General features: G+C 41.8%; 1 protein-coding gene across 1 annotated transcript; it reads right to left on the bottom strand.

The window, feature by feature from the left end:
- Positions 1-629: 629 nt before the first annotated feature.
- LOC143292913 (uncharacterized) lies at positions 630-20,997 on the bottom strand. The gene is made up of 9 exons (XM_076603604.1): positions 20,860-20,997; positions 16,288-16,482; positions 15,114-15,221; positions 11,130-11,314; positions 8,633-9,015; positions 6,932-7,049; positions 5,657-5,856; positions 4,017-4,166; positions 630-2,661 (listed from the first exon to the last, which is right to left on the bottom strand). Exons 2-9 carry the CDS (start codon positions 16,445-16,447, stop codon positions 2,394-2,396), a joined length of 1,572 nt encoding a protein of 523 aa, XP_076459719.1. The 5' UTR covers positions 16,448-16,482; positions 20,860-20,997; the 3' UTR covers positions 630-2,393.
- Positions 20,998-23,861: the final 2,864 nt, after the last annotated feature.

Genomic DNA, 23,861 nt, shown 5'->3' with positions numbered 1-23,861 from the left:
AAACGAATGATTAGCGCCCAAAGACAGCTCTAAGTCGGGTCTGCCCAGGCACTGACGCATGCGGCCTGATGTGCAAATGACTCCGTGTTTGTAAAGCGCTTAGAGGTTGGTCTCTGGCCGAGGATAGGCGCTATATGAGTATTCATATTGTCATCGTCAAAAGTCCACCAGATACCTTATAAATTATAAAGTACACGGAGGATGCCATCTTACTCTTTTCCTGTGAGGAGACATCCTCAACAAAATCCCCAAAACCAAGGCGTTCATACGGTACCACTGCCCTTTCCTTGTAAGAGCGACCAGATTCAATTATTCTCTTACCACAGGAATTAAACTTTTATGGTTTCTCGCAAAATGTGATCTGGCTTTTAGTTACAAGGTGTGTCGTAGTAGAAGTACCTTCATTTAAGCGCTATTGTATTTCACATAAGTGATTTTAGACTGTTTTTATCACGTTGTTTGTTTCTCTGCTTGCTTGTTTGTTTGTTTATTCGTCTTAAAGTGATAATTTGAAGAATAATATGAATGGTCGAAAGGCCCTAGACTGGGATTTTTCTTCGGTGAATTGAGGGTACGTCAGTAACAACTCCACCAGTTTTCGCAAAATAGAACCCTCACTTCCAGCAGCGTTTATGTTTAGCATTCAATTTATTCACTGAAAAGAGCACAGCAAACACAATGAAATGATTCATAACAACACTTCTAAAACATCTGATAATTATCAACGGGCTCAAACAAGAATATTTTCTTCCGGGCATTATAATTTCATTTCACATAAGATGAAGAAACCACGTAATTTACCCTGTTTCTCGTTTAAAAGAAATTTGCTTATAACATACACGGTACCCAGTAAAGGATATCGATGATTTCGATGACGCGGAGAAAAAAGGTTATCATATTTCTGTCAAAGAAAACATATCAAGAAAATATATTCAGAAATGAAGGTTACTGTTTTTTTCTGCATGTGGTCCATAAAACTGGATTACTCTGTGTCGCGAACCATACCTAATCCATGGAGATTCACCAGAATGTATGTTATACACACATGCTAAATATATTAATCTGTGACGTTCTGTAGTGTTTCGATGAAAAAAGTCTTTATTTCTCACTTCCATTGATTTAGCAAATAAAACTATTTGAATCATTTGGCTGGTCAGGCGTAAATGAAGTTCTAAAGCCATATGACACTGGAAAAGAATGCACAATTAAAATGTACACTCCACACGGAAACATAAAGCATATTCAATCGTGGTTGAAAACGTGTTTACAAGTCTTGAGATTGAAATGGGTTTCCACAAGAAGACCCAATATCTCTGTCCTTCTCTATGTTATGTGCAGAAGTGTGCATGAAATTACGGGAAATGATCAAAATCATAAAAGAACAAAGTTCAGGGTTACCCATCTTACAAATGGTACCTCCTCTACGGCAGAGGGAGGTGGATAATTCTACCAACAACTATTCGTAACACAATCATTTTGAAAGTATTTTAGGAATGAAAATAAATCATGACAAAACTGGCCGTAAGAAAAAAACGCACAGATATACATCTGAAAGTAAGAAAACTCCTCCAAAATTCAGATTATTAAAAACCTGCTTTACCAATCATTAAATCGTGTGCTTCTGAAATAAGCACATCAAAATGTTTCTCGAAATCAGGAATATGTTTCAATAACGGTTGCAAACGACAACACATTTTGAAAGGAGAGATCTTGATTAGTGATAGCTGTGTTTAAATATTCCAAGTTCTACAAACAGGCAAAGCACTATGATGAATAGAAATGAAGAATGTAAACAACTATCTATATTCTTTCTTTTTTCTTCTATACTTAAAATTCACCGATGTAAATTGCGTGTTACAACAAATGGGTAAGTTAAGGCATGTCATATTACATATCTTTTTCGTGAAGACTTGGAACCTGAATAATAAATATTCTTGTACTATTCTATAACATAAAATCTAAATCTAAATTAGAAAACGTCTTAAATGATGTTAACATGTTTATAAGCTGGGGTGGGGTGGGGGGGGGGGGACTGAATGCTTAGATCGACTGGGAAGCCGTTTTGAAAATTATACCAATGAAATAAACGAAGTACTAACGTAACAAATTATATCTAGAAAGCGACTTAAAAACTAACGCCGTAACCATACTGGAGAGACATGTCAGAAGCCTAATGCTTGGAAACTGTTCAGCTGATGCTTAGTTGTTGTTCTCTAGTTTACAGTTAAAAACACGATATTATCTCATACTTCAAGCATACTTTTAAACTGTTTCGTTGTTAAGTCCTCATGTCGAAAGAACAGAAGCGTGTGTGTATTGTGATGATTTCACAACATAAAGCAAAACAGGACTATTTCCGCTAAAAACAACAGTGTACGTCTCTACAGCCGGTGCTAGTACTTAGCAACAACGGCCATGAACATCTCCGCTTTCCTCCACCCGTTACTGCTCCCACCCCAGCCCATGTGCAGGAACATGTCGTACTCGTGCACAGTGCTATACCAGCACCACCAGAGAAAGCACTTCTTCTTGCGGATGGTGCGCGTGCGGTATTTGGTCATGACGGCGTAGTGCTGGGAAAACACGCCGGACACCCTGAAGCCCACGATCACAGGCCACTTCTGACGGAGGTACGACAGGGCCTCGTCACGGATCTCGTCGCTGAAACAACATCGGACTCGCTGGTCAACAATTTTTTTTTTCTTTTTTTTTTAACTTTATTATTTTATTTTGTTTTACTTTTTTTTATGTGATTTTTGTTGTTGTTGTTTTTAATGTTTTGTTTTGGGTGTTTTTTTCTCAAGGCCTGATTAAGCGCGTTGGGTTACGCTGCTGGTCAGGCATCTGCTTGGCAGATGTGATGTAGCGTATATGGATTTGACCGAACGCTGTGACGCCTCCTTGAGCAACTGATACTGATACTGGTCAACACATAGAAATCATTGTAGCTTTTCTAACTGTCCGAAGGGGGAATTTCAGATAGTTTTATCTTAACAGAACGTTTTGAAGACGAATAGACATGTGAATAGATTTATTTATAACGTATTTTAAAGCAGGAGCTGTTATAGTACCAGATAAATGAAAGGAGTTGCTTTTAAAGCGGCCATGAAATAATGTTTCAGAAACTGTACAGATATTCAAAAGGCTAAAAAATGTTGACCCTTCTTTCTTTCTTTTGCATGTGGCAGCCACAAAAAAAATTGCATTCACTGCTTTTCTTTTTAAGTGATAATTCGTTACCATTAGTGGTAACTGAATTCAAAATAATTCGAAACGGCTCATAGCAATATCAAAGTAACGATCAATATTTATTTCTTAAACACACGCGGCAAATGATCACGAGCGTGGACAAAAGAAAGTGCAAACTGGGCTGTTATCAAACTTTGTCACTTTTTTTTTAATGCCATATGAACAAAAACTGGTTAAACAGAAACTGTTTCAATACAACAATGATCAATGCCTACGAAATGACTAAAACTTACTCTGATAATTTCCACTTTCATAAACTGAACACGAGCAGAACATCTTTCCATCCCGCAGCACCGCCCTCCATCTTCCCGCTCCCCTCACACACACACACACACACACACACACACACACACCACACTACACATACACACACCACACACACACACACACCACACTACACACACACACACACACACACACACACACACACCACACACACACACACACACACACACACACACACCACACTACACACCACACACACACACACACACACACACACACACACACCACACACACACCACACTACACACACACACACACACACACACACACACACACACACACACACCACACTACACACACACACACACACACACACACACACACACACACACACACACACACACACACACACACACACACACACACACACATACACATACACACATATTCGCTCAACGCTCGCTGACAAACTCGAAACTGTGCGTCTGTCGAAATACGATTACCAAGCCGTCAAGGTTTTCAAAAACCACATGTACACCTACCTGTATATCCCCACGAGGCGAGTCAGGATAAACGTTCTGGTTTCAAGGATGACGTGAGCAGAGGAGCCCTGACGTTGTTTAAAGAATCCCTCGACGTCATCCATCCTCTTCTGATAGGTGGCGCCATTATCTTCACCAAAACAGAACGTCCTGAAAGAAAGTCAGATAACAGAGGACACTCTCGTCAGATTGTTGGGAAAGTGATATCCACTCTGATGTTGTGTGTTCATACGGACATTGATTTTACTTTCCGTCTTACTGTGTGTGTGTGTGTGTGTGTGTGTGTGTGTGTGTGTGTGTGTACATTCAATTTTTTCTGGAAATATTTTGTGTTCCGTAACCAAACTGGCTTTTAAAAAAAATTAAAGCAGCTCATTTCATCCATTATTTTTAATTATAATGAAATGCACACAAATCATTAAGAAGCCAAAAATGGTTCCAACATCAAATTACTATTATAGTTTTATTGTTTATTCACAAAACAGCATTTTTATCTGACGTACTAACACACTGATTAACAGCAGTCGCAGTATACTTTTAGTTCAATTAGGAAGTTCTTTTGCTAAGTCTGGAAGTTACATTGATTGATGCATACATATTGGGGAAGCAAAATTCTGCTAACTGATGGGGCATCAATCTGATTATATTACGGGAGATGGAGGAATTCTGTTTAATGTCCCGTCACACATATCGGTTGTATTTTTAACGGAAGTGACTTATTTAAAACATATTTTCAGATACGACTCGAGAAAGGCTGTTGTGTTTTACACTCAGTGTGGAGGTTGTACATTGTGTCCATCTGCCGAAGTAAACGATGTTTTGTCGATACACGGCGTTGCAATGATCCCCTTAAATAAAGATTCATTGTGATCACGTTCATTTAATCGATAATTCGTATTATATTCTGAGAAGGAAGCGATGGAGTACACTAAATTGTACTCATAGATTGTTATGTAGGTCTCACCATTTACTGTGCATATTGCTCTTTTTCAAGAATACAAACTGAGGTCAACTTCCGCGATCATTTGAAGAGAAACAGTCAGAGTGTTCGAATTATATCAACGTTTGTTTTCACGGATTTCAACAGTGATAGGTCTTTTTTCCTTTTTTGTTTTCTTTTTTTCCCCCTTTTCCTTTTTGCTGTCCTCCATGATCGTACAGACATGTGGCGATGGACCTTCAGTGTGCCCTGTTTCAAATGCAATTACGTGTCCGAAAGAATTGGATTTGTCAGGAGTGAATATTGAGTATACTTGGTCCGCAAGTGCGTTAGGCGATTTTGTTACGATTTTTCGAAGCCGAAAAATCGTGGTAAACACAAGAAAAGTTTAAATGTTTGACACATCTATATCATGGTTGTGAAACAATATAATGCCGACAGATGTGAGCTGTTTTAGATCGAATTGCTCCGATTCCAGCACACACGTTTCAGTTCGTCAAACACTCGTTTCTGATGAGTAAGCATTTGATTTCGATAGTTATATGTATGAACAGGTAAACCTCCGCCTCTTTACCCACCCCACCCCAAATCCCTCTCTCTCTCTCTCTCTCTCTCTCTCTCTCTCTCTCTCTCTCTCTCTCTGTCTGTCTGTCTGTGATCTAAATTACCTCGACCTTTCAAATTAAACAGTTTTATTCACCTCAGGATACCGTTCAATTTGCCAGTGTAATTCCTCATCCTGTTGTCGTTGTTTGAAGGAGCCACACATGAGTTATTGCCGGTAGTACCGTCTGCGCCGCATCTGTACAGGGCTTTGCTGGCTGAACTTCCGCTTCCTAAATGCGCACGACGGTCGTAGTAGCCGAAGACCTGAGCCCAAGCCACTGGACCACACCCCACCTGAACGACAGAGAACGTCAGTCCATTCCATGTCATGCTGATTGCTGCCCAGTTATCTCCGGTATAAAAACACGGCATTAATTAAAAAGCGTTGTTTACAAACGAATCGCATGACACATCAACACAGGAAGTTTTGGGGTTTTTTTTATTAACGTGATGAGGAGCAGAGTAGTGAATTCAGCTGTGTGGATGAACTATCGGGTGGTACATATTTTCAAATCACTTATAAAGGCAGTTTGGGCACAGTTTCTGGAAGATATCCGGTTTCTATGCGTTTCACATGAACCAGGAAAGTGATCACTACAGGTGTGGAGGGATTGTTTAATTAAAATCAGTCACATTGACTGGGAAGGTGTACATTTCGGTTTCAAAGATCTGAACTGTAGAGGCCGTCTTTTCTATACGAGTATCGGGTCTTTAAGAAGAGACAGTTTTCTTACATTGTGGATGCCAGCATGGTAAATCTTCATCTACCCTAATCTATTATGGCGGAGATGTTAGCATATCGGCTAACTTACCTAATTATCTGCCGTTGTTGAACCACACAAATACAAAATGTAAAAAGGTATGAAAGTAATACAATAGATAAATTCGAGATAAATAACTCTGGAGATGTCAAGGAGCCTGTCTGCTGTGTGAACAAGTAAAAAGGTCGAGCAAGACTTAAAACATGTGGGCAGTCTTTATTCCTCTCTTTAACTCACTCAGTACGGCCAGTCCTCTTTTCTCCTCTACACAGACCCCTCGGATGTCCAGTGGGTGTCTGAATGACCGAACCTTTAGCTTCCGTCGTCAGAATTGTGGTATTCTTTGTCAGCATTCACCTCTTCAGTATAAGAGACTTCCGCTTGCAATATTCTGATGATGGTAAATGGACTGAAACGCTGTTAACGTCGTCTCTTTCGCCGTTCGTATGGAGAGAGTTAACGAGTCGACCCAAAGCCACATAGCACTCGCATCGTCCATTTCCTCCCAACATTACCCGAACCCCTGTCCCCTTACCGAGTCATCAAACACTCAACATATCATGAAGGGAATGTTCACAAAAAAAAAAAAAAAACTCTGTGAGACGTACCTGACATTTGCCCCAACTGAACTGGTTGTAGTCTGGCATCAGATGACTCTCGTCGATGGAGTAACTGGTGTACGACGAGGCCTGACGCTTGACTCGATGAGAAGGCTCCACGGCGAATCTGCAGTTGATAAACAAGTGCTTGTGCGCGTTTGTGTGTGTGTGTGTGTGTGTGTGTGTGTGTGTGTGTGTCTGCGCGCACTCCGTTTTTTTGTTTGTTTGTTTGTTTGTTTTTTTCTTTTTTTTCCTTTAATAAAGCAAAAAATAGAAATAAATCGTCATATGCCCCCTGTAGTATGAATTATGGCTGTCTACATTGCGGGGTAAAAACGGTTATACACGAAAAAGTCCACTCGTGTGCATACTAGTGAACGCTGGAATTGCAGCTGACGAACGAAGAAGAAGAAGTCTTATGAATTAGCACAGTTTATGATTTAAAGAGATTCGAAGTTAATTGTCTTGGACATCTTAAACATACAGTTACATTCAGGCAGTCAGAATAGCAAGGATGAAAGTAAATATTGTGTAAAGCTTGATCGACCAGTAAAGTATGTGAGTAATTATTTTTGATGAACAATTATTTACATTCAGGTTTAACGTCGAGTTCATAAGGCTTAGGGGGATAACCATCCCAGGAAAGTGAAGGGAAATAATCTGTCCAGTAATACACGGACACCATCAGAACGGAAACGAAAACGAGTCAAGACGGGCAGCAAATGCCAATTTCTATGTTGTTTGTTTCAGATTGTAACTCGCAACAGTCTGAGTGCGACCTGGCGCTCAACCATTTGGGTCAACCAGCCACCAAAAAGTTCTTTATAGACTCGATATGGTTACACGTGTTTGCTCAAAGTAGAAGTCAACAACAACACAAATGTCATTCGGATGAGACGATAAACCGAAGTCCCGTGTGTAGCATGCACTTAGCGCACGTAAAAGAACCCACGGCAACAAAAGGGTTGTTCGTGGCAAACTTCTGTAGAAAAATCCACTTTGATAGGAAAAACAAATAAAACTGAACGCAGGAAAAAATACAAAAAAATGGGTGGCGCTGTAGTATAGCGACGCGCTCTCCTTGGGGAGAGCAGCCCGAATTTCACACAGAGAAATCTGTTGTGATAAAAACAGAGAAATATAATACAATATAATACAATACAATACAAATGATGATACGTATTGCCTGGTCTTAACTGTCACAGCAGAATTTAGAATTTTTTGTATGTAAGTATGGTTGCTTTCGCTGGAGACACTGTGAGACCACAGTACAGCACCACTCATATTTTCATTTTCCATGTTTGCTTTTTTTTTCTTTCTTTCTTTTTCTTACACAAAAAGTTTGTGGAAATACAGGTTTGTATGTTCTTTTACGTGCGGTAAAAGCATTTTGCATACCTGACCTGGATTTATCGTCTCATCCGAAAGTTAGGCACCGAGACTTCTACTCAAGTTCTAGTGGAGGGGGTCTGGAAGGGGATTTCGGTTCTTGTGAAGCTCAAACACCTCTTGATGAAAGGAGGGGGGGAGAAACGACAACGCAAGGAATGGGATCAAAAGGTGCGCGGCAGCTGTCAGCTCTCTTTCAAGCAGACAAGGTGACACAGGCAGTAACAGGGAAGAGAATGAATGTGATGCAGATGAACAGTATGACAATTCAAGAAATATGATTGTATCATTGTGAAGTGCGCGGCAGTTGTCAGCTCTTACCGCTTGATGACGAGTCCGTCACTGACGTGATGGCCCACCACCTCAAAATGAAGATCATGCTCAAATCGTGTGTGCTGGTCTTCGTGAACTGGCTTCAGGTGCACGTACACTTCCCCGTAGTCCGTCTGTAGGTGCGTGTGCACTCGTCCACGTTCGTCACACACGCCCAACAGCTTGCACAGCACTTTGACGCTCAGTTCGCTTCCGTCACTCTGTCCCAGGGACCGGATGTGACAGTCGCGCATGCCTGTCATGGGGAACGAGGCCGGCTCCAAAGCGGAAATGAGATGTAACTGTATCACTCTGTTGTCACCAAGGCCTCCCAGTTCGCCGTCATCGTGCTGCCCTTTTCTCTTCATTTCCTCCCACAGAGAGGTAATATTCTGAGGAAAAGAGGTAATTTTACATTTCATTCCATGTACTTTGGGCCACATCTCGAAAAACGAAAAGAAGCGCTCCAAATGAAATATGTGTCAATTGATGCTTTAGAGGAAATTAATAGTTGCTTATTTATGGAGCTTTCCGTCTTTCATGATCAGGTCCAGAGTGTTTGGCATGAAATATGGACACCGCCATTGTAGTAACAATAATATTAACCCAACCAGGTCTTGTAGTGTATTACTAATATCAGTAGGATTCACTGAAGAGGTAAGGCCAAAGCTTAAAATGCCAAAATGTTATTAATTGGTCTGTTTTCTCTTCATGTACATTTTAATGGCCTTTGGCGACTGCTGACAAATATAACATCTACAGCAATTTATATTCTGATTGATAAAACGTTCAAATTTCCTAAATGACCGTGACGGTAGAGGGTCACTTTGCACAAGATGCACTCCGCGTATCTTCAGAAACCAATTGAAAAGGGATGCAAAATGTCAGGATATATATATATTAAGACGCGGAAGCTTATCCGATGTGGGGTGAGACTATTTCAGTGCAACATTGTTACGTTTATCATTGTTAACCTGACACTGCTTGACAGACTTGGACAAAGCTGAACGTTTTGTTAACCTGACACTGCTTGACAGACTTGGACAAAGCTGAACGTACAACACAGTTGCACAAGACCTTCAGTGTCCGATCGAAATTTCCTAATGGTGTCCTCAATGAATAAACGCAACCAAAGTGCATTGGTTAGAGACAGACAGAACTTTGAGAAGCAATAGTGCCTCTTCTCAACAGTAAGTGCTTCACAGTGGTCAAGCTCACCGATGTCAGTCGCATTTTCGTACTTCATATTCGTTTTTTGCAAACGCGTCAGTCAGTTCGAGCACACGCGGTACAGTAATGGCCCTAAGTTCCTCCACATACTACTTCTTCAACTTGAGCATTCCATGCAGTCTTTTTGCATATTGAATATGGTCTCTATGGTATCCGTGTTCGTCAAAAGTGAATATACACACATGTCTTGATCATATATGTAATACGGATTTGCCATTGGTCCATCATCCACTTGTCTGTCTTCTGTCTGTCTGCCTGTCCGTCTGCCTTTCGTTCTCTCTCTCTCTCTCTCTCTCTCTCTCTCTCTCTCTCCACACACACACACACACACACACACACACACATGCACACACACACACACACACACACACACACACACACACACACACACACAATTTTTTTTTTTTTTTTTTTTTTTTTTTTGCTGTCCCATCATCAGCACCGTTTCAGTGGCATTACTCCCACGCCGCTCATTTAGATTTACCCCATACACGGCCACACCCGGGTTCGTCTGTCGCAGTTCCAGCGTCAGCAGTCCGCAGGGAACCATCGATGTGAGGTCGCCAGGAGGCCACACATCAGAGGAGACCCTGCACTGCTGCTGGGTCACTTCGGTGGTGTTCAGTGGTGCCTGTTCTGTTTTAACGTACTTAGGACACCACCTACTAAGCCCCCTACTAACGACAATAATGGCTCAGTCGCGGAGCCAGACTGAGTGAGCGTCCCTCCCAGAGTGGAGACCGCCACCACGTCCCTCAAACGACACCCATGAATCTGCAGACACTGACGACATTGACAGGGCTCAAGGAGGAGGATGACGATGATGATGACGATGTTGCTATGGAGGTCCATTTTGGTTTGGGACTGCATGACAAGGTTGTACTCTACGCTTCCTGTCATAATGATATCCCGGCGTTAACCAGGCCCGAGAGATACAGACACTTGCAGTGTTGGTCAGGCAATTAGAGCAACACACCCAAAGACGCATCCTTGAAGTGGATGACACTCGACTGTGTGGTCCCAGTCTCCCCATTTAAGCCTACAGCACACTCAACTCTGGGTAGGAGCCGGCCACGGGCCGAAAGACCCACCTCCGCTGGGATTCGAACCCGCGTCCTCCCAGCCGTCAGTCCGCGACGCTAACCACTTCGCCACGGCGGCTGGTCACACACACAATTTTGCTGCAGTCACCGAGTTGCAGGACAAACAACCTGATCACAATAAATCGTCGCACAGGTTATCAAAACTATACGACTACCAGAAAAGGGAGACTGACCACATCAGCGGCAAGAGGTGTGAGGGTCAGGCGACCTTGAGCGGTGTCACAGGCCAGGTTGAGGTCAGGGGACGGGGTCAGCACGAGGTACCTGAGGCACGTGCTGTTGTGCAGGGAGCGGGCCTGTTCCTGGAGAGAACTGACAGGGAAGGGGCCTTCACCTTGCATCTGCAGCATGCTGTCTCCTGCACACACACACACACACACACACACACACACACACAGAGAGAGAGAGAGAGAGAGAGAGAACAAGAACAAGAACAAAACTTTAATCTCCAGGCCTCCGGCCCCTAGAAAGAGGTCAAAAGTACACAATATGGTGATCACGCAGCGACAACAAAATGTAAAATACGTACTAACTTAAACCTGTAGAACAAAAGTGCTTCTTGTGCATAGTAAATTAATTCTAACTTTCATCATTGTTGTCACAGAATTCCTGTCGTATCTTCATGGCATTAAATATATAAACGCAGAACCATTTTTCAGCAAATGAACATACGATTGACTTTCAGAGTTCAGATGTTTTTGCCGTAAAGAACACAATTGTTTATAAAAATGGTTTTCATCTTCGATCACATTACAACATTTACATGCGTAATTTGAATTACATTTGAATGTTCTCAAAAAAAATTATCCATTTTTTGGGAGCAAACCAAGCCGTAATTTTACCAAACAGTCCCTAAAATACTTTTTATCCACAAAGTCAAAATATTGTTCACATTGAAAACCAGTTTTAAACAGTCTGTAGTTATGATATATATCTTTAGACATTACTGACTCGTCCCACTCCTGCATGAATATATATTTCATTCTTTGCTTAAATAATGACAAAAAAGTTTGCTCACAACCAACGCCTTGTTGCAACCAGACATATCCAAACCCAAGTCTAAATAAAGTATTTTTTACTAAAGACACCCAGCATTTTTTCCCCCTTTCGTCTAGGTTAAACAACATCAAATATGCCTGTCTGTGTAATCGTTGCACATTCATATTCAGCAACCTTAACCAGTACTTGATACACCTTGTTGAACTGTTTATATACAGTGGATAACGTCCTAATTCGCCGTATGCAAACTTATTTGGTACTCTAAGTGGTACGTTAAAAAAAACGTTTACATGCAAAGGAATGAACCTTCTTAATATTATCAAGTCTGTTAAGACCCCACATCTCAGAAGCGTACAAAAGAATGGGTTGAACCTGAGCATCAAATATTTTGAAAAAACATCCTTTGGAAATATCGTTCAGCTTCGTTATATATTTTATACAGTCAATGCATACATGTTTGCCTTTTTCTGATAAAATCCCTACACCTTTGTTTATACTCATTTTTGTCGTAAAAGAAAAAACCTAGATAATTATATTTATTCACTACTTCTAGAGCATTTCCATCAAGATTACACTTTTCATATCTTCCCAAAAAGCCACCTTTTCGAAAAACCATCACTTTGGTCTTGTCAGTATTTACATTCAAGAAGAGTGTTTTACATGCATTATGCAGAATATTAATTTGATTTTGCTGACCAATCGCAGTGTTAGATAGCAGTAATTCATCATCCGCGAACAGAATAATGAACAACTCTAATAAATCAGGCAAAAACTGAATTCCATGAATACCACTGATTTCAACTGCTGATGCAATTTCGTTAACAAACAACGAAATAATATAGGGCTTAACATACAACCTTGCCTTAGGCCAACGGGACAATCAAAAAACTCAGTTAACTTATCTTCAATACGTACGCAAGACGTAACACATTTATACATAGCAATGATAGCATTCGTTAATTTCCCTTTTATACCTTTCTGAATCAAAATATCAAACAAAGACTGACGTTGCACAGAGTCAAATGCTTTTCTCAGACCACCAAAACAGGCGTACAGCTTACCTCCCTTCTTTGATAAAGATTTCTCAATAACCGCCTTCAGAGTAAAAAACATGATCTGTTGTGGCAAAACCACGCCTGAATCCAGCCTGTAACTCTGTTAGCATATCATTTTCTTCAGCCCATTTGACATGTCTTCCGTTTAGCACTGATGTATAACATTTGCTAATAAGACTGAGCAAAGACACGCCCTTATAGTTGTCTGTTGAACTACTATCTCCCTTTTTAAAAATTGGAACAATTATTGCCTTCGCCCATTCATCTGGATACGTGCCCTTATCAAACAGAATGTTAAACAGTTTTGTTTAAAAATGTACAGCAATATTATCAGCTGATTTTAACATTTCTGCCAAAATATTGTCTACACCACAAGCCTTGCCTTTTTTTAATTTCCGAGTAGCGTCTGCAACTTCTTGTTCTGAAATATCATGACTGAGTTCATCAGATATATTTGATTCCTCTGGTTGCGCTTCACTAAAGGCTCTGCTATCAGTAGTTATAACCTCGTTCTGAGTAAAAAAAAATTCCGAAAGTGTTCAAACCATTCATTTTTTTAATGTCTTTACATACTCCTATTTTTCTTCTTCCAGACACTTGCTTTGCTTCTTTCCAAAACTGTTTGCTGTCTTTGCTCAGTGATGCTAGGCGTCAGAGAGAGAGACAGACAGACGGATAGATGGACAGATATTTCTGTATACAACATGCGCGCGCTCGCGAGCTTGCACACATGCACATACAAAAACAATTGATTGCGCGCGCGCAAGCGCACACATATACACGCGCGCGCTTAAAGGACGTCAATGAAAAGGAAAGAATCTTTTTTGAGTCTTAAAGGTACTTTCGTCTTTCGTCTAATTTTTGTCATGTATCCTCTCTCTCTCTCTCTCTCTCTCTCTCTCTCTCTCTCTCTCTCTCTCCACACACACACACACACACACACACACACACACACACACACACACAGTGATGTAGCGTCCGCTTAGGAAGCGAGAGAATCTGAGCGCACACGATCGAATCCCAAACTCGCCAGTATTTCCCTCCCTCCTCCCCTCCACTAGACCTTGAGTGGTGGTCTGGACGCGAAACATTCGGATGATACGATAAAGAAAGCGAAGTTTCCCAGTGTAGCATGCACTCAGCTCACATAAAAGAACAACAACAAAGGGTTGTCCCTGGCAATGAGAAAGGCCCACCTTGACAGGTAAAATAAATACACTTGCAGGCAGAACAAAAAGGGTGAAACTACACTGCAGCAGCGATGTTCTCTCCGTGGGAAGAGCAGCCCAAATTTCACACAGAGAAATGTATTGTTACAAAAAGTAATACAATACAATACAATACGGTACTTTTTCTTTTTCTTCGTTCGTGGGCTGCAACTCCCACGTTCACTCGTATGTACACGAGTGGGCTTTTACGTGTATGACCGTATTTAACACCCCCTCTCCCCACCATGTAGGCAGCCATACTCCGTTTTCGGGGGTGTGCATGCTGGTTATGTTCTTGTCTCCATAACCCACCGAACGCTGACATGGATTACAGGATCTTGAACGTGGGCATTTGATCTTCTGTTTGCGTATACACACGAAGGGGTTTCAGGCACAAGCTGGTCTGCACATAATTATGTTGACCTGGGAGATCGGAAAAATCTCCACCCATTACCCACCAGGCGCCGTTACCGAGATTCGAACCCGGGAACCTCAGACAATACAATACAAGACAATACAATACAATACTGTAATGCAGGATAATGCTATCTCCCCTGTGCTGACGCACTTTTGAAGAACGGAAGGAAGTCATGGTTCATGTAATGGTACTGATGCATCCCCTCATCCATGGAATTAACTCATTCAGTACGGCCAGTCCTCTCTTCTCCTCTACACAGACCCCTCGGATGTCCAGTGGGTGTCTGAATGACCCAACCTTTAGCTTCCGTCGTCAGAACTGTGGTATTCTTTGTCAACATTCACCTCTTCAGTATAAGAGCTTGCAATATTTTGATGATGGTAATTGGGATGAAACGCTGTTAACGTCGTCTCTTTCGCCGTTCGTATGGAGAGTTAAAAGAACAGCAAACAGAAACACACACACCATGCAGCCTACCTGTGTGTTGCCCGGCTGACACAATGGCATAGTGATGGTGGTCATAGTTGATCAACCAGTAAGCAATCTGGTCTCCCATATCGGGTCGGTACATAGGTATCGGTGACCCTGAAAACCACACACACAAATACACACACACGCACGCACGCACGTACACACACACACACACACACACACACACACACATTCCATAAGGACTGGGTCAGGTACTAGTGGAGAAGGAAGCTGCAACCTAAACTTCCCACCCGGCATCCCCACCCCCTCACTGCTCCCTTCTACTTCAGCAGCTGAACAACGAACATAGAATGTCGCTCTGCATAATTATAATTATGCTTGAGCTTACGTACATCGTGCCATCAAAGACATGTCTTCCTGGTATGTTTTAACCATTCCATGTATTTCCAGTGTAAAACTGTTAGGGTACAGGATTCCACAAAGACAATTAGAGGGACAGACACTTTGAAAAAAAGAAAAAAAAAAAAAACAGCGTGGTTTCTGTGCTTTTCTTCAATTCTCCTCGTACAAAGTGAGCACCACATTGTACATATCCACGACGTCAATTCAGCATATACACAAAGTGCACATCGAATACATTCATCTTACTTTGAAAGCATTTCCACTTCCTGTGTTCCTGTGTTCATTTTGATTTGGGGCGAAACCGGAGTAATTAGTTATTCAACTTAACAGCTTGATCAGGTATAAGTTGCAGTGCTTTCATACTTTACCTACTTATTCACTTACTTACGTAGTAATCTAAAAGTTGCACGTGATGTGAAGCTGTGTACGTAAGTTTCGGATTCCCAAACAGATAGTCTTAACTTTTTTTTCTTTTCTTTTTTCGTTTTTTCTTCTTGTTTTTTGTTGTTGTTGTTTTGTTTTTTTTTGTTTTGGTTTTTGTTGTTTTTTTGTTTTGTTTTTTGTTTGTTTGTTTTTGTTGCTGTTGTTATCGTTGTTTTTGTATTTTTTGTTTGTTTGTTTTTTTTCCTTTTTTTCTTCTTTTTTTTCTTTTTTCTTTTTTTTTCTTTTTTCTTTTTTTTTCTTTTTTTTTCTGGTAATGTCATGAGCTGAATCATGTTTACCATCATCATCACCACCCTTGATTGTTATGTTTATATTTATCACTAGTGTACCATTGCATTGGAAACAACCAAAAGTTGTTGTTGTTTTTTAACACCTGTGAGCTGCATGATGTTGAGATGAGGCTGCAGCTGCAGGAGATGGTCTCTCGTTTCCCATGGCAACTGCTTCAGAAAATAGGTGGAGGATGTGTCACCATAGCAAAAGCAGGCGCGCATAGACCAAAGGGTGATAATGAGCGGTATGATCGACACCATGGCCTTTGGCTTTCCTTGACGTCTCCAGTGGTGAACTGCAACGTAGTGGGCAAAAGATCAAGGCAATCCACACACACACACACACACACACACACACACACACACACACACACACACACACACACACACACACACCATTCTGAGGCACTAAAATTTTGTCGACCTTACTATGCTTGAGCGCTGACATAGCTGTGCAGTCCAAGAAATTACTTTTACCGCACCATAAAACCTGCTGTCTGAAATCGAAAGTGTACTATGCGCGAACTTTTTTTTTTAAGTCTGGGTTTTTTTTGTGCATTAACGTTCCGGAACGTTTCAGAATGGTGTGACATTATGCTATTTTTCATCAGCCTTTTCTAGGGAAAAATTTGACTGTAATATAAGTTGCACATTAACATTTGTCAGAAACGGAATTCAGTTTGAAATACGATGGAAAGGAACTCTGATCGAGTCAGTTTAATCATCAGGTTAATGAATCCTTCGCCTTTTACGGCCATCGGAGTAGTTGATTCATGTCCACTGTGTGTGGACGTTGGAAGGCGGGATTCAGTCCTTACCTCTCCTTTCACTGCTTTTTTTCTGTCCCATCATCTGCACCGTTTCAGTGGCATTACTCACACGCCGTTCATTTAGATTCCCCCATACACGGCCACACCCGGGTTTGTCCGTCACAGTTCCAGCGTCGGCAGTCCGCAGGGAACCATCGATGTTAGGTCGCCCGGAGGCCACAAACCAGAGGAGACCCTGCACTGCTGCTGAGTCACTTCGGTGGTGTTCAGTGGTGCCTGTTCTGATTTAACGTACTTAGGACACCACCTACTAAGCCCCCTACTAACGACAATAATGGCTTAGTCGCGGAGCCAGACTGAGTGAGCGTTCCTCCCAGAGTGGAGACAGCCACCACGTCCCTAAAACAACAGCCCCCCCCCCCCCCCCCCCCCACCCCCCATGAATCTGCCGACACTGAAGACGTTGACAGGACTCACCCCAAGCACAGAAGTGGAGGGGTATCGAAACTGAGGTCACCATGAGAGCAGGGCATGAAATGCCACAGTCTTTGAAACTGTTTTGTCTATTTTGATGATGATGGAGGATGAGGACGATGATGATGACGATGTTGCTATGGATGTTCATTTTGGCTTGGGACTGCTTGACAAGGCTGAACTCTACGTTTCCTGTCATAATGATATCCCGGCGTTAACCAGGCCCGAGAGATACAGACACTTGCAGTTTTGGTCAAGTAATTAGAGCAACACACCCAAAGACGCATCCTTGAAGTAGATGACACTCGACTATGTGGTCCCAGTCTCCCCATTTAAGCCCGTAGCACACTCAACTCTGGGTAGGAGCCGGCCACGGGCCGAAAAACCCACTTCCGCTGGGATTCGAACCCGCGCCCTCCCAGCCGTCAGTCCGCGACTCTAACGACTTCGCCACGGCGGCTGGTCTTTCACTGCTTTTTACCTTCTCCAACCGGTCAAATAATCTATTCACACCTGTGTGGAGTGTGGAAAATCGAAGCGCGGCCTTTTCCGGCCCAAGGATACAAACACCACGCCGAAACGGGGCCTCGAACCGGTGTCACCGGTGAAAAATGGATCAGAAGTCCAACGACTACCCGATTTTGCCAAGACAACTTTTGAAATAATATTTAAATATTTTTTATGTTTGCAAAAACATTTATTTGCGATTTTGCCAAGACGACTTTTGAAATAATGTTTAAATATTTTTTATGTTTGCAAAAACATTTATTTGTAATATTCTTGTAACAGGGGCGAAATATTACCCATGTCAATTTTAAAACCTCCTCTACGTCAGAGTTTGGTCAGAACAGAGAAGTAAGTAAACTGTCAACATACTGCAGTAGACAAGATGTTAAATACATGCAGGGAAAACATAGACTTGCTGCATAATCACAGGTTTGGACAAAAACTGCGCCGCGTGCGAAAGAAGAGCGCGGAGCCAACCACAGTAGTGTCCCTTGCCAACCCATTAAAGTCCCACCCGCTTGAACCGAACTTGATCACAACGGTGCGAGTCGAAATGGGCGGACTCTATAATACAACGGTCGACACGAAGTCAAATACATGCAGATAAGAACATAGACGCGCCCCACAAGTAAACTGGAATGCACACACACACAAACAGACCTCGTCCAGCCTATAGAACTAAGCCCCGCGCCATGTGACGGTCTTGTGAATTTAAAAATATACAGGAAAGAAATTGCTGTTAAACACTCCTCTTCTCCTCATACGTAAGTAAACAAGTTTTGGGGTAGGTTCTGCAAACATTCATATATATATATATATATACTAGGTAACGCGTCCGCCTAGGAAGCGAGAGGATCTGAGCGCGTTGGTTCGAATCACGGCTCAGCCGCCGATATTTTCTCCCCCTCCACTAGACCTAGAATGGTGGTCTGGACGCTAGTCATTCGGATGAGACGATAAACCGAGGTCCTGTGTGCAGCACGCACTTAGCGCACGTAAAAGAACCCACGGCAACGAAACGGATGGCAAAATTCTGCAGAAAAAAAATCTACTTCAATAGGAAAAACAAATAAAACTGCACGCAAGAAAAAATACATAAAAAATGAGTGGCGCTGTAGTGTAGCGACCAGTTCTCCCTGGGGAGAGCAGCCTGAATTTCACACAGAGAAATTTGCAGCGATAAAAAAGAGAAAGAGAGAAATATATATGTGTGTGTGTATACAATCATATGAAGAGAGAGAGAGAGAGAGAGAGAGAGAGAGAGAGACAGCTGACATGTATACTTAAACGGTCAAACAGACAGTATAAACCAGCCGCCGTGGTAAAGTGGTTAGTGTCGCTGTCGACTGACGGGACACGGGTTCGAGTCCCCGCAGATGTGGGTTGCTGTTGTTGTTGTTGTTTCGACCCATGACCGTCTGCTTCCCAGAGCTGAGTATGTGATGGAAAGACTGGGCCCACTTATTGGAGCATCAAGGGTCCACTTCACGGGTGCGAATTTGGGAGTATTGGTCAAGTTTCCTAAATAGCACTGCGGTTCTCTTGGTCCTGGTTGACGCCGGGATATGTTATGAAAAGAAGCGTAGAGTACAGCCTTGCCAAGTAGTCTTAAACCTAAAATGGACTGCCACAGTATCATCATCATCATCATCATCATATAGAATCAATGTAGATATTTTAAAATATATTTTTAAAATAATAATAATGGTCCAGATTCATGCCATGCTCTCGTGGTAACCTCAGTTCCGATTCCCCTCCACTTCTATGCTTGGAGTTAAGACAAGGTCTTCGGGGTCGGCAGATTCTAGTGGGGAGGGGGAGGGGGACGGTCGTTGGAGCGGTCTCCACTCTGAAGGGACACACTCAGTCTGGGCTCTGTGACCGGTGTCGTCAGTGGGAACTTAGTATGTGGTTTTATTAGAATGGTGAATCAGAACAGGCACTGCTGGACGCTACCGAAGTGAATAAGCAGCAGTGTAGGGTCTCCTGTGGCGTGTGGCCTCCTGGCGACCTAACATCGATAGTACCCTGTGGATTGCCGGTTTTCTGAATAGATGAACCCGGTTGTGACAGTGTATGATGAACTCGGAATGAGCGAAGTGGGAGCTATTCAACTGAAACCGTGAATATGATGTAAGATTTAAAAAAATAATAAAGATTACGTCAGTTTTTCAAATTCTTTAAAACCTTCTTTACACAAGCTGATCCTTTTCTAAGAAACAAAAAAATCTCAGCTTTTGAAATGAAAAAATAAAAGCATTGAAAACACGAAAACTAAGTGATAATTCTTATTGTGTCTCCATGTTACCATCGAACTAGTAGCAATATCAACTTCTACTTCATGCCCCCCCCCCTCCCCTGCCCCTCACATATCCCGGCGTCAACCAGGACCAAGTTTAGATAATACAAAAAATATAAATATAACAATAAATGCAGTTTGCATATAATTAGGCTTCTTTTTTTTTCTTTTTTTTTTGTGCCCATCCCAGAGGTGCAATATTGTTTTAAACAAGATGACTGGAAAGAACTGAATTTTTCCTATTTTTATGCCTAATTTGGTGTCAACTGACAAAGTATTTGCAGAGAAAATGTCAATGTTAAAGTTTACCACGGACACACAGAACACACAGACACACAGACACACAGACACACACACACACACACACACACACACACACACACACAACCGAACACCGGGTTAAAACACAGACTCACTTTGTTTACACAAGTCAGTCAAAAATAAATTGAGGGGGGCCCGGAATGATCTGATATACTACAAGTAAATTTTAAAAAACATTTCACAATCGAAATGGAACTGAACAGAAGTTCACGACTCATCCAGTACATGCAGTTCAGCGGTTTGGTCCCTACAGTTAATGAAATGAAGCAGAGTAATTAATAAACGCCAGCAACTACGCCTACCTGGTACACTGCTCGCATACGCCGGAGAGCTTCCTTCTAGACGCTGCTTTATCCTGGTGTAGATATACTCTCGAACTCTCGACTAATCACACCACGCATGCCCTTGTATACGCGACCATGCAAATTACAGACCTTTCGTTGGGTATGTTGACGTGCACAGAAGCTTGTACGCAGGCCTATTTTCAGTCCGATCATATTGTTCACAAAACACACTTCATGCAGGGCGGCTTTCAAACCATAACATATTCATATTATGAGAACACCCAGACACCCACAGAGAGAGGAGGGAGGGGGAAAGGGTATATGAGAGAGAAAGAAGAAGAAGCAGTCAAGAGGAACAAGGGGAAAAAAGGAGGAGGGTGGGAGACGTTGTAAACACTCCATGTTTTTTTTCTGCGCGTGAAAAAAATCCATTTTGACAAAACCGGTCTTGCGAGTTTGAGAAATTGAAGTGGGTGATCAGGTGTGGAACAAGCCACAAAGAACACATGGACAATACAGAACGAACACATGGTTGCTTCTGTCACTCTTTACTATTTGTTAATCATTTCATCTCCTGGCCTCATTATTTGTTAATTTCCAGTTGAAATACCACCGAGGCAACCATGTGCTTGTTCTGTATCGTCCATGTGTTCTGTGTGGCTTGTTCAGGATGAAAGAGGCTATGCCAGTCTTGAATAAAAGCTAATTTGTGTTTGAACATTTCTTCTGTTTTGCTGCTGTGTGCGCATGTCAAATGATCGGTATAAGGACAGGCCCGGCACTTCCTTTTAGAGGAAGTGTCTGGGTTTGTTCCAATGTACCTTTATTTTCCTGTGTGCTAGCTGAATCGCCAACGCAATACAGCACTGACACAGTTGTGTACCTTGTGAATGGGGAGAATTACCATTCTTTATTAACTTCTCCCTAAACCTACACATACACCAAAACACAGACGCATGCATGCATACATACACACACACACACACACACACACACACACACACACACACACACACAGAATGTGAAAATTAAGACAAAGACAGAGCTCCATCTTCTCCTTTTTGCTCAAGACAGGAAGCGGTGTTTTGCTTTTTACAAAGGAGGATAACTCAGCTGTTTGCATCTTCTCTCTTTCTCATATCCCTCTTCCTCTGTGTGTGTGTGTATTTGAAGAACATAACTTTATCACCGAAGTAGTTTTAAGCCTGAAAGTCTTTTGTGCTGAGAGACAGAGAGCGCGCGCGCGTGTGTGTGTGAGAGAGTCTGTCTGTCTGTGTTACGTAAACCTTTACACAAGAATGTTAATGCTAATTATGGTTCAGTTAAAATGCAGTTGTATGATGTAGTTAAGTGGTGCAGTTGTATGATTCATTTATATAGTGCAGTATGATGTAGTTATATGGTGCACTTGTATAGTGTATTTGTATGGTGGTGTTGCATGGTGCAGTTGTAATTTGTTGTATGGTGTTGCATGGCGCAGTTGTAAGTTGTTGTATGGTGTTATACGATGCAGTTGCAAGTTGTTGTATGGTGTTGTTGTCTGGCGGTGTTGTATGGTGTATGATGTAGTTGTATCGTGTTGTATGGTGTTGTTGTGTGGTGTTGTACTGTGCAGTTGTATGGTGTTGTATGATGCAGTTGTATGGTGTTGTACGGTGTTGTATGATGCAGTTGTATGGTGTATGATGCAGTTGTATGGTGTTGTATGATGCAGCTGTATGGTGTTGTATAGTGCTGTAATTGCAGATGTATGGTGTTGTATGATATAGTTGCATGGTGTTGCAATGTGCAGTTGTATGGTATTGTATGGTGTTGTCTGATGCAGTTGTATGGTGTTGCAATGTGCAGTTGTATGGTGTTGAATGGTGTTGTATGGTGTTGTCTAGTGTTGTAATGTACGGTTGTATGGTGTTGTATGATGCAATTGTATGGTGTTGTATGATGCAATTATATGTTGTTTACGATGCAGTTGTATGGTTTTGTACGATGCAGTTGTATGGTGTGTTTTTTATTATTTTATTTTACTTATTTATTTATTATTATTATTATTATTATTATTATCATCTATTTATTAAGTTTTTTTATATCATTTATTTATTTATTTATTTTATTTTATTTTGTACGCTTATAGTTTACTTCATCAAGTTTTTGTGCCTTATACATATTATTAGTCGTTGTAGTTCATTTATACGTTGTTGTTTTTTTTGTTTCTTTTTTTTTCTTTTTTTTTTCAAAGGGCTGACTAAGCGCGTTGGGTTACGCTGCTGATCAGGCATCTGCTTGGCAGATGTGGTGTAGCGAATATGGATTTGTCCGAACGCAGTGATGCCTCCTTGAGCTACTGAAACTGAAACTGAAACTGTATGGTGTTGTATGTTGTTGTATGGCCTTGTTGAATGGTGTTGTATTGTGCAGTTGTATGGTGTTGTATGGTGTTGTATGATGCAGTTGTATGATGTTGTTGTATGGTGTTGTATGATGCAATTGTATGGCGTTGTTGTATGGCCTTGTTGAATGGTGTTGTATTGTGCATTTGTATGATGTTGTTGTATGGCGGTGTTGTATGATGTCCTGTGTAGTTGTATGTTGTATGGTGCAGTTGTTGGAGGCAGTCATTTGGTCGGAGTGAAAATCGCATTTTCTTTTTCGAGGGACGTTCTGTGTGTGTGTGTGTGTGTGTGTGTGTGTGTGTGTGTGTGTGTGTGTGTGTGTGTGTGTGAGTGCGTGCGCGCATATGTTTGTAGTGTTTTTACAGTGTGTTTGTAGTGTTTTTGCAGTGTATATATATATATATGTGTGTATGTGTGTATGTGTGTGTCTGTGTGTCTGTATATCCGTGTGTGACTGTGTGTATACGTGTCTGTTTGTGTCCTGTCTCTCTCTCTCTATCTCTCTCAAACAGATAGACGGACGGACCAAACCACACACACACACACACACACACACACACACACACACACACACACACACACACACACACACACACTCACACACATACTCACACACGTGCGCGCGCAGAG

Source organism: Babylonia areolata, chromosome 18 (assembly GCF_041734735.1).
Source record: "Babylonia areolata isolate BAREFJ2019XMU chromosome 18, ASM4173473v1, whole genome shotgun sequence".
NCBI classification, from domain to species: domain Eukaryota; kingdom Metazoa; phylum Mollusca; class Gastropoda; order Neogastropoda; family Buccinidae; genus Babylonia; species Babylonia areolata.
The sequence above is the reverse complement of the archived record's forward strand: the minus strand, read 5'-3'. Positions and strand labels throughout refer to the sequence as shown.